The sequence below is a fragment of the Culex quinquefasciatus genome, chromosome 3, assembly GCF_015732765.1.
Source record: "Culex quinquefasciatus strain JHB chromosome 3, VPISU_Cqui_1.0_pri_paternal, whole genome shotgun sequence".
NCBI classification, from domain to species: Eukaryota; Metazoa; Arthropoda; class Insecta; order Diptera; family Culicidae; genus Culex; species Culex quinquefasciatus.
The window spans coordinates 44,805,760-44,818,311 of NC_051863.1; the positions used below are offsets into that span (position 1 = coordinate 44,805,760).

Consider the following 12,552-nt stretch of genomic DNA (forward strand, 5'->3'; position numbering starts at 1 on the left):
ACCTCGCGGTCCTTCTTGACAGAAAAGCTCCTCCTTGACAGCTCGTGATCCATCGAAAAAATGTTGTCAATTTTTTTTGCATTAAAATGAAAAAAAGTGATCAGAAATGGATTTTAATCGTTTTTTACCGTTGTACATAAAAATTGGCATAGGGCTTTAGTACCCAATCGGGTCTGTAGCATTTAAAAAAGAGTTGAATTAAATTTCAAGCTAATTTTTTTCAAAATTTTCAAGAAAAACTACATTGAAAACCCAAATATTGTAGTTTGAACCATATTGAAAGCACAGACAAACAGACGGGTGCCGAAACATCGTCCTCCAAAAACGGTTATTTCAAGTGCAATTTTGTTTCGGCATCCACTCACCCGGCGCTGCTGTCGTGACAGCTCACCCGTCTTTTCTCAGTGTGTGTGATGGGTGTTTTTGTTTTAAGGTTGAGCGTGAGCACGTGCGAGGCAACAAATGAAAACACCAAAATTTGTGGGATTCAAGAATTCTAACGGTGAATCACAATCCAGGCTTTGCAGGACAAGATTGGGGCAGTCTCGGCCATGGCATGTCTGTGTTGAAAGGTTACATAACTCAGTCACGACGTTCTATAGCAGAGTTCTTACAGATTTAATTAACAGCATATTTTTAAGCAAATGTTCTTAAAATAACCATGGTCGGGTTCCCGGTTTATGCAGCTTCTGCGGCCAGCAAGACTAACTTTATTGCCACTCTATCTTTTGAAGCAGTGCTGCAAGATAGCAAGACAAGAAAAAGCGATATTTACATAAGAAGCTCACCAACAGAAGACTCTTTGCAAAAGTTTCGCTTGGGAGAAAAGTAAAGGAGCTATTACACTACGGCAAACAAACAAACAAACAAACTCGCACTTTTTGACAGTTTTGCCTGCTTTGTTTGTCTGCCTGGATTTGTTTGTACAAACATTTTGCATACTTTTGCCTTGTTTGCAAATTTGCAAGTTTGGCAAACTGTCAAACACGAAAAAGTGCGAGTTTGTTTGTTTGTTTGCGGTAGTGTAATGGCTCCTTATGTTATGGTGCAAAAAGAACAGGAACCGTCTGATGATTTTGAGCAGAATATCTACAAAATTCTGAACTATTATTTCCACAGGTGGAGAATTTGGTGCATAGTTTGCAAATAGCGAAATACTGTTACAAAAACTACGGGATTTTTTTTTTTTACATTTAATGTATTTTAATTTTTCCAAGATTGACTAAACTAAAATTTCCCACTTCCCAGCACTTTTTGTTCCACACTGTACCGAACGACGACGCGCTTCAAAACCTTCAACGGTTTTGGAAATGCGCAGGGCAACCGCAACCCCCCACCTCGCCCGTGGTGAGTTTCCCATTTTTTGACAGTTTGAAACGCGACGCAACACTACCACACGCAAAGCGCAGCACGAACGAAAAGAAAGACAGGAAAAAAAACGGTAGACGTGTGCGAGGTTGCATTTGCTGACTCGGTGGGCAGAAGAAAATTGCGTTTTTCGCAGCGAAATCGGTTCCGTTTCCGGCGTAACTTGGTGTGACCGCGTACTTCCGGCCCCGGGCAGTGACGAGTGCGTGAAATTCCGGTGAAAAACGGTGCGGAAAGGTACGAAAAGTGTCGCCAAAGTGCAGAAGGTTGCTCTCGTCTGTGCTGAATTTCGGAGGTTTTATTTTTTTTTGTTTCTGCTCTCTGGTGGGTTGGGTTGCTTTGCTGCTGTTGGTCGGAAAGGCAAAACAAGCCTGCTGTGGGGTGCGTCGTAAGTTTCGTAATGATGACGGCGGGGGAATCGATTTGGGATTGTTTTGGGTTTGGCGGATTTGTGTTATTCAGTTGGTATTTTTGAACAGAACTTCTGTTGTTGTTAATCCGTTTATTTACGGCAATTTTAATCAAAGTGGACATTCGCTGCCCCACTAAATTACCAGTTTATTAAAAAAAAAATCAGCCATAATTCAATTGTGCCTTATTTCCCTTATTGAATTGTTTTCAATAAGGGAAATAAGCATCCTTCAATCAAATTACTATGTTTGGAAGATTGGCTCTTATACCTCGATAGAATAACAATATCTAGAAAAGGTTTTAAATTTTCCAAAAGCAATAAACAATTTCACTGAAGATGTGCAATACCAATACCAGTGAAGATTAAGGTGTAAATAAGTGCCAGGAGTCGCAATGGCTTGTACAACGGTTTCCTTTGCACTGACTGAACTGATTTAATCTCGTGAGGAGTCCGGTTTGGTTTCAGTCTTTCTTTATCCGACCACTTACCTATAAAAAGGCATTGAAATGATATTGAAGATTTGGCCGCTTTGTCTTAAGTTATGTTTATTTAAGTAGATACGTCCATTACTTTACATACATTACATTTAGTCAACAAATCTACAAATAGTAACCTATAGCAAGCAAAGTATTGAAGACTTATTCAAAATATTTGTTTTGTAAATTTTTCTCCAACATGCCTTTTTAAAGTATGAGGCAGCCAAAAAATCTCTAACAATTAGAAGACAAACGTTGTTGAAGTCAATAAATTGTCTATAGTTTGTGGATGTTCAAATGTGTATCCATGAAAATATCATGTTTTGTAACAGGGTTTTCCTATTGCCCTCTAAATTATTGATTTCTTTGGGATTTATTCAGATCCCACGATACAAGTTTAATGGATTTCATACCCAAATAAAATAAATCTGTTCTTAAAATACTGACTATTACATTTTATAAGATCTCTAGTGTTGTGGTTTATGTACTATTTCTATTTTTTAAATTCTTTTATTCAAGAAACCAATATGTTGATCTTAAAAAAAACTTTTTTAAAATATCGGACATTTTGTCGCCGCCATGCTAACTTGTCGTACGTGCATTTTGGGCCAAATTGAGTTATGAACGTCATTTTGTGCAGCTAACAATACCTCACCTTTTGACCTTCACAGATCCCCAAAATTCGATTTAATTCCTGAGATATTGAATAAAAACCGAAAAAAGTCCGTGCATTTTGTCACTTTACATATGAAAGTAATTTCAATCTTGTCGTGCTATTTTGTCACTCCCTGAAAATTGATGTAAGTGCGACAACTGGCCAAAGGGATTTCAGATCAGAACGCGTTTGACGCACGTACAAGTTAGACTACCGTAAACATTTGTAACTATAACCCGGGACTCCAGCACCCAACTTCAACCAAACATCGGGACAATGCACAGAATGGTCAGCCAAACAAAACTTGTTTGTTATTGTTTACATTGCGTGGTTTCGTTTTTGTTTATTCAAGGTCAAACATTAAAACGCGTTTTTCTCGGAACGTCGAAATGGCGGGTGCGACAAGATAGCACGACGACGTCGATTTACTATATTATTTTGAAAACTACTGTATATTTCACGCTGTTTTGAAGCCAAAAGAATAAAGATCTGACAACCGATCGAGATATGAGTATCAAAAAATCAAATCAAATTCCTACTCGAAACTAGGTGTCCGAAGGCGTGATCGTTGAGGCAATTGCAAACCTCTTTTTACACCTTAGCTTCCATCCACCCCGGGATTCGAACTGACGACCTTTGGATTGTTAGTCCAACTGCCAACCAGCGACTCCACCGAGGCAGGACCCAGGGAGACGACTCCTGGACTGAGCTAACGACCTAACTTTTTTTTTAAAGGTTAGTCCGGGGCCAAACATTTACTTCCCGCCCGACGGATGGCGTGATCACACAAATCACGTCTCGAAAAATGCCACCAGGATCGAACCCAGGCCGACTGGGTGAGAGGCAATCACTCTTACCCTTACACCACGGTCCACGGTATAAGAGATATGAGTATATGATATTTTATTTAGAGAACATTTTTCGGGTGAGTTCTCAAAAAGCCGTAAGAGCCTGACACTGATTTCGTTTTTCTCCAAATTGAAACAAAATTTTATTTATTTTTAGTTTTAGATGAAAAATCTGAAGCATTTTTGAAGTTGGTTTTCTGTAGGTCGGTCGAGTACCGATACAAAAAGGGCTTTGTTTACCAATGGCTCTTACGTCCTTATGAAAACTAATCCGAGATTAAACATTTCATTAGGGCACAAAACCAAAAACTGCGATTCGAGAAAATCGCTGGAAAAAAGTGGACAACTTGTTTCAATTCCTATTTCAAAAGAAAGCTTGACTGGTGGTATTTTTACTGATGATACGATAAAACACATAATTATCCTCAACTCTGCTTAAATGCTTCTTAAATTATGTTGATTTTCGCAATAAAATTCATAATTTGAAAAAAAAAATCTCGTTATTGGGCCCTTTTGGCTTTCCAACTGTTGTTCATAATGGGCCCTTTCTAAATGCAATTTCGAAGAGAACTAAAAGGGCACTAAAGCGCTGTCACCTGATTGTTGATTTTAACGATGTTTATGGGCCTTTTTGTTTAGTTAGAAATAATGAGGAATTCAGCGAAGAATTTTGATAATGGGTGAAGTTTGTTGATCGAATGGTGTAGATAAGGTATGTGCAACATAAACATTCTTCAAAAGTGTACTGAACAGCAGCCGCGGGGCCGTATTAAATATTGTATTTCGACGAAGTTTTTTTTCTGCAGAAATCCTTGGTGAAACGTAAACCAAACTTTGTTTTGAAGTGAATTAGTGTTAAGAATGTATGAAAAGTTCACTTTATAACATAGAAAGTTCCTTAACCACGAAAAACTAACGAAAAACAAAAGGGCACAATTGAACTTTTTTTCTGGTTTGGAGTGAACATTGCTATGTGCCCTTTTGTGTTTTGATTTTTTCAATAGAAAATTGTTTGCTATCAATCTGATTCTTGAAGGGCATGTAGGGATTGTCCTAATCAATGGAATAGTGGAATAATCCCAAATGTTTACGTTTTGGTTTTGGGCCCTTATGAAATGTTTGGCTCGATTTGTAGGTTACACATTTTTATTTTTCCTAAAAAAAACAATATTATTGTGAGGAAGGCTCAACTACCTTACGGTCGATTAAGTAATGTTTTTCAATTGATTATTTCATCAGTTTATCAGTTAAAATGTTAAACAAAAATAGACAAAGCGCCTTTTTTTGAAAACAATAAAAATCTTCCAACATGATCTTAAAATACATAAAGGTCAAATCCTGAAAAAATCTCTACTCTTGTTATATCAATAATCTATCTAATCTAATCTAATCTAACACAAACGCAGCCAGTCCGATGAAAACATGCTGGAAAGTCTTGTGATTATATTACGCCCCAAGCACTTTTCTTGTCATTATTAATAATTGCAGTACATTCGAGAACACTCGAAAATGTATTAGAAAAATTAAAGCGGCCAGCCCTACTACGTTGTGTTTACCGCAGAGAGGATTCTGAGAACGGGGGAGGAAGGATGCGTGGACATACCGTACCAAACGCTCCGATTTATCATTGCATTGGTGTTTTGTAGGGTGTGTCTAGTGTGCGGTCATATGAAAATATATAATAAAAATATAATATATAATAATAAAATATAATGTAATTGGAAAGTCCTCACCAAATTCCTTGAAGATGCTACTCTTTCGATTTGAGTCTGTCCTCTCTCTTTACTCTTTGAAGGGATCTGGCTTTTCTGAGCCAGACAGGAGCCGAACCCATCACCTTCCGCTACTCTTGTTATATCAATAAAACACTAAAATAGCTATTTGGCCTAAACTTTATGACTAACCCTTGATGATTTACTTCATCAACAAATTCTCCTCATTTTCCTCCGCCAAACCTTGTCCATTCTCGTTCCACCGTGGGGTTGATGCGTGTGTGCAAACCGTCGTCGTCGTCGTCACCACAGCTGTGAGTAGGTTCTACTTGTAGCAGCTGTGTGCATGGTCTCTCTCTCTCTTTCTGTGGTGCGCTCCCGCAGCGCGAAACACCAACCAAAACAAAACCCAACGTCCGTTCGAGCAGTCGTCGTCATTCCCGAGTTGCGCTCCGTCCTGAGTAGATGCCTCCTGTCCTGGGTCATTGCAATAAGTAATAAAAGTTTTTTTTTTTGATTTGTGCTATTTTTTTCAATCAGAGTCAGCGAAGTAAGTGTGATTTGAACGAGTCGGAAGCCGGAACAACCTACGGAAGAAAACAGCCGGAATAATTCTTGCCTTAAATCAGTGCTCGACAGTAACTAAAAGTGAGATCCTCCTACGCCGGCTACGCCCCCACCATACGCGCACATGTATGTACGAATCTGGCCAGTTCCCGGAGGTCGGCCACTGCAGTGATATCTTGCGGTCATCAATAAAATACGCCCGTGCGGTTTTAGGAAGAAGTTTTGATAAACCACACACAGTGCCAGTGCCAGTGCTCGTCGTGGAAGCCAAGTCGAAATCGTTCAAGTGAGTCGTGCTAAGTGAAGAAGTGAAGACTTCCCCCCGTGGTGTGTGTGTGTGTGCGCGCGCGTGTAAAATGTTCAGCCCGGACTATGAGAAACGGATTCTGAAGCACTGCAGTCCGGTAGCGCGTAGTCTCTTCAACGGCGGCGAATCCTCCTCGTCGCTGGACCGGTTCATCCCGTGCCGGTAGGTTTCAACTGCGCAAACCATCTCCTCCAGCATCACGCATAATTCCGGTCGCAATTTTCTCTTCCTTCCACCCACAGAGCAAACAACAACTGGCAGACCAACTTTGCCTCGCTCAGCACCAAATCGAACGAAAACTCGCCCCAGTCGAGCAAAAAGCAGCGCGACTGTGGGGAAACCGCCCGCGATAGTGTCGCGTACAGTTGCCTGCTCAAGAATGAGCTGCTCGGCACCGGCATCGAGGACGTCAAATCCGTCGCCGAGGACAAGATCGGGCTGCTGTCCAACAGCAACCGGCCCGGCCTGTTCAAGTACCAGTCGCCGACGAAGCAGGTAGGAGCGATGTTCTTGAAAATGAATCATATTGTGTTATTAGGGTGTAGCAAGTTGGGTGCACTATCTTATCAGTAAGCCATCAAAGTTGGTCACGGGAAGCGACCGAGAGTGAGGAGATAAGCGCAGCAGTTCGGTGCTTATCAGCGATGGACAGGTTCTACCCGTGTTTGTTCTGGGTGGTATCAACCTGTGTGTGAATTAGTCAGTGGCACAGTTTACAAATTTGTCGATTTTTTTTTTTGGAGTTAGAATATTGAACACAAAAAGCACGTGTCTAATGCAGGAGGGTGCTGTGTCCTATCCCTCGCCTAGACCAGACCAAAATCCCGTCTAATGTCCTTCCTAATGTTTTGGCAATAGATTCACACCACTTCCCTTCGTTTGAAACAAAATACATTGTTGAACTATTAAAAACACAAAAGAACTATTTTGGACTGATCGAATATTCTGGAGTACTTACAGATGTCAACTCCATTTTTTCTGATAATGTCGTTGATACAGGTCGTTGAAGCTGGGGTCTCAAAAATGTCAGTTTTGGCAGAAGCCGAAAAGAAAAAGTGGGTAAAAACTAAATTACTGCAAACCAATAAGAAACCAAATTCTTTTGAATTCTGCATATGACACCACCTAATCTTAAGGGTAAAATTTTAAAATTAATTTGATAAACATCTGTCGTTTACGACTGATCCTTTTTCACACCCAAAAATAATTTGAAAATTAAAAAAAAACCAGAGCAGCTGCTTTAAAATTTTCTAATCTACTGTTAGCAATTGCTTTTACCGTGGAATAAATCATATGTTTTTCAGCATTTTTATATATTTTTAATGTTTTTTTGCAAAGATGTTTACAAAACTAGGTGATCAGCATCTAACTCCATCTTGCCTCCAATGTTGGCATATCAGCACTTTGACCTTCATTTACAGCTGCTATTGAAAAAACTGAATCCTGATCAGTCTGAAGTTTTCAACTGACGATATCTCGAAAAGTATTGGTTCAATTTTCAATGCTAAAAATGTTTAATTTTCTGATCTTTTTTGATTGTTCAATAATGTGAAATGAGGAAAATAATCTTTTTGCAGCAATTCTCATAATTTAGACTCGATTTTAGTAAACCGACATTATTTTAATTGGAAAACTCAGAAAATTTGCTCAAAAATATTTTTTTCTGGGTTGTCTTACCTTATTGAAAGCATTAAATAATTGAAAATGACTTAATTTTCCTAAAACTATAACCTAAAAGTGACTATAACTCCAAAAAGGTGCACTTTACCTACATTTCGGTCCAGTACTTTTCGATTCCAAATTTATTTATATTTTTTTCATTATTTTTTGTAATGGAAAAGTAGGCCGACTCTTCTCTCGCGAAGGACAGGAAAACTTTGTAGTTAAGCAATTCTCTACGAAAACGGTATTTTTCTTCAATTTTAATTTTTGTGTTTTTTTAATCCGACTGAAACTTTTTTGGTGCCTTCGATATGCCCATTTTGCATCATATGTTTGTCCATATAATTTTCCATACAAATTTGGAAGCTGTCCATACAAAAATGATGTATGAAAATTCAAAAATTTGTATCTTTTAAACAGCGATGGAATAATCATCATCAAAAGAAAATCTCTGGACGTTCATCAAGAGAAAAAATCCAAAAGGAGCATGGCTCTCCTCTCTCGCGCCCGAAAGATCGGTAAAAAGAATCTAAAAAAAATCATCATCTTGATTATTCGGTGGAATATCCTTTTCATTACTACACTTGCAAGTGTAACGTCACACGTCGAGAAATGACCTGTCACATTTGGTAGGTTGGCAATGTGTGTAAACAAAGTGAAATAAATATTATTAAGTGGTGCTGACAAGGAAATTCACAAAAAATCATCAGCAGATTGATTTTCTTGGAGAATTTCGGGAGCGATTTTCTTTTGCGTGATTTGCCTCCTCTCTTTTTTGCGGGTGAAGAAAGTTCCCAAGCGAAATTGATTGTTTTGCGATTATTCACTCCCTGCTTTTGAAGTAATTTTTTTAATGGATTTGGTGTATTCGGCAAAGTTGTAGGTTTAGATATGGACTACACTAAAAAAATATGATACACGGTAAAAAAAAAATGTGGTTTTTTATTTAACTTTTTGTCACTAAAACTTGCAGGCCAAGGGTGCACATGATACTGATGATACTCGTCAGTTGACACACCTAGGCGAGGAACATCCCGGAAAGAGCCCAACTACATCCGTAGTGCTGTTTGGACAAAACAGCATGGCTCTGGTTCCTTGCAAGTGTCCTATTTTCTTACCTCCACGTTGGCTTGGTTTAGTCATCATGATGACAAGGTGTAACCTAGCTGGTGGCCTGTGGAAACGACTCGTAAACCTTTGACCAGCGAGGGTCAGAGTAGAGACGGCTAGAAGAAAGGGGCGCGTCAATGTGGGAAAGGGAAGTAATTTGTGATTGTAGACGGTATTGTTATGATTCGCAGTATGTTGAGTCAACTGCTGTGGATGTACCTGAGCATCGCAGAACGGGGTTTCTCTTTTTTCCATTTCAGCTAACAGCTATCTTCTGTTTATTTTGTTTCACTGTTTTTCTAAAACGGCTTCTGTTTACTATCCTCCATTTGATTTCGATTTTACGTATTTGATTCTCTTATTTCTTAACACTTTTCCACTCTATTTTACCAATTGATGCTACTGTAACAAACTATCTGCTTTCCCTTAATTTGGCAGCGATGTCAATTTTGTTTATCATGTGCCTTTTCTTTATTTATCTATTTGAGTAATTTCTCATTTTCCCTGTAAATTGCCCATCATAACAATAATCTAAGCTTGTTTGTTACCTCTTTTTATTAAATATTGTTAATTTCTATATCTACTTCATAAATTACTATCTTCCTTTAACTATTGATTCTTTACAAAGAATTTTTCCTTCACTGTCCATTGTTTTGAAACATCACCTTTTTCTTAAGCAAGTGAGGTTCGAGCCCTTGCTCAATTTATGGAATGATTAAAGGATTAACACAAATATTACTATTGTACTTTTGAAAAACTTTTCTAAGATGCTTAGGACCAAAATATTGTAACAAAACACCGCGACAAAAGAAATAGCAACAGATAAACACGACTCAACAATAGGGAAGATTTCAGGAGAAAACAATACACAGTAAAATAACAACTAGTTTTTGAATTCAAACTAAAAATAAAACAGTTTTTGCTTTAATGAAAGTTGATAGGCACACTATAAATGGTTAGGCGCTTATACTTACATCAAACCCTACGTAATGTACCACCCCCGGCCGAGTTAAAATGCGTAACCGGAAAAGAAGGTGTGCATGCCTGGCACGAACACTCAAAGCGTGTTCTAGCGTGCTGCTCGTACTGACTCAGAGCAAGGGTGAGATGTAGGTGTAAGGGCAGTGCGTGTTCGTCGGGAACCTAGTGCATAGGATCGGTCAAGGCCCGTTCTTACACTGAAAATTGCGAATTGCGAATTGCGAACTTTTTGTCACTAAAACTTGATTTGCAAAAAAACATTTTTTTTTGTTTTTGGATATGTTTTAGTGGCAGTGCGTGGCCGAATGGTTACGCTGTCCGCTTTGTAAGCGGATGATTCTGGGTTCGATTCCCATCTGCTGCAACCTTCCATCGGATGAGGAAGTAAAATGTCGGTCCCGGCCTTGGTTGTTAGGCCGTTAAGTCATTCCAGGTGTAGGAGTCGTCTCCATGCCATAAGTACAAACAACACACCAAACCAAGCCTACTCCGGTGGAATCGCTGGCGGCGGTTGGACTCGCAATCCAAAGGTCGTCAGTTCAAACAGAAGTCAGAAGTCGATGTATGACACTTGTTGGAGATTTATTGATTCAACTAACGAATGAACTCATTTGTTATGATGGTGTGAGTTGGTACCATTATTCTATCGATTTTGGCACTGAGCCCTCAATAAATTTTGAGAGAACGATTATCTCGACTCTGAATTTTGGGTGTAGAGACTGAAAAATGAAGTCTGTCTTATAAAAAAAAATGCCAAAAAGCATCAAAAACCCTATTTTTTCAACATTTTGCCTTCCTCAATCCAGAATCAAATTCTGAACAAATGTCTGTGGGGATGTGTGTAGACATGATTTTTTTCCACACGATTATCTCAGAACTGGCTGAACCGATTTTCGCCGGATCCGCCTTATTCTGTTCCTTTTGGGGTCCCCTAAGACCCTATTAAATTTTATTCTGTTTAGTAAAGTATTTAAAAAGTTATGCCAAGAAAAAGATTTTTGTAGATACAAAAAAGGGTGATTTTTTGCATAACCTCAAAAAGCCGGGTCTTTTTGTTTACGTGCGAGAGTTGCGCCAGATGCGAAACGCCTGGTTGCCAAATCGCTTCAAATGAGAGACTGCAGGTTTTCTGGAAAAGTCTGTATCAGGTATATATATTTTTCATAAACTTATTTTCATTATTACTTTGTAAATGTGAGGAAGGCACCACCCACCTAATGGTGGATTAAGAAACGTTTTTATTTTTAAAACCGCTGTAACTTCACAAGGATTGGACTTAGGACAATGATCAATATGGAGACTTTTATGTAAAATTGTCTGGAGAATCGACTCTCGTGTTCGGTTTTTGAAAATTTTTACCTTTAGAGCACTTTTGAACAAAAAAAAAACAGTTTCAGTAAATGATTTTTGTATTTTTTTGGTGAGTTGCTCCATCCGGCATTTTTCGTGAGTCTTTTTGTAACATCTCTGGCTATTTTTACAAAAAAAATTGAACGAAAAAGAATTGTGGGCTGCCTTCAAATTTGACTTTTAAACTTATAAATTAAAAAATCTTATGTTAAAGGGAGCGGCCGTGGCTGACTGGTTACGGTGTTCGCTTTGTAAGCGAATGGTTCTGGGTTCGATTCCCATCTGCTCCCAACGAGAAAGTTAAGAACACATAAATTTGAAATGGTGAATATGAACGTGGACTGGAATTAGGCATACTGTTACAGAGAGCGAGTTGTGGCGCTATAACCACGGCAAATAGTGTCCAGGGCATTCGTGGAAATACAATGTCCCATCCCAGAGGGTCCCGGAGTACCAAACCTTCTTAGCATGGTGCTCCCAACGAATACAACCAAAATCTCGGAGCGTATGGTGGTGTGTCCCCACGCTTCTTCCTCCCCTGTCGATTCAGAATTGTGTTGTTGTTCGAACACTCAGTGCTCAAACTCAACCCAATTACGAGTCATCTCTGCGATACGGCTTTACGCAGTAGGCCTGGCCGCTTTAACGCTTGTGATGTTTCAATGCATTTCAATGCAATGGCGCACTACAAATGTTAATAAATGACAAGAAGAGTGCTAGGCGTCATCTAACCTAAGGCACTCTCCAGGATCCCTTCGAAAGATTGGCTGCGCTAGGGTCTGATTAGATTAGATTAGATATAAATTAAAAAATCTTATTTAAGTGGTTTGTTTTTTTTTTTCTTTCAGTGTTTTTTTTTCGGAAAGCCCGTCAAATTTCCTACAAGTTTGTCTTTGACCACTTTTTGATACGATGCAACGGCCAATGTCATTATCGAGTGTAACTGGCTCCATATATACAAAATGGCTTAAAAAAGCGTAGGATAACATGTCTACAAAGTTTCATTGAAATCGGAGAGGGTCGGGTACAACCGATTCCCTATTTGACATGGAATTGCTCGTATATAATTATTTTTAATGGATGTTCAACAAATATCGCAAACAA

The 12,552-nt window shown here is 38.9% G+C and overlaps 1 protein-coding gene across 3 annotated transcripts in view; it reads left to right on the forward strand.

Annotated features, from left to right (window-relative positions):
* The first annotated feature begins 1,412 nt into the window (after positions 1–1,412).
* Positions 1,413–12,552, forward strand: part of LOC6046885 (fizzy-related protein homolog) — a 43,572-nt gene continuing 32,432 nt past the window's right edge. The window contains exons 1-3 of one of the 3 annotated variants that reach the window (XM_038262062.1): positions 1,413–1,663; positions 6,012–6,507; positions 6,588–6,840. In XM_038262062.1, coding sequence (XP_038117990.1) covers positions 6,395–6,507; positions 6,588–6,840 — 366 coding nt within the window. In that variant the 5' untranslated portion in view covers positions 1,413–1,663; positions 6,012–6,394. Of the gene's footprint in view, positions 1,664–1,733; positions 1,757–6,011; positions 6,508–6,587; positions 6,841–12,552 lie in introns of those variants that run through there. The other 2 variants (XM_038262061.1, XM_038262063.1) reach the window with 2 other exon arrangements.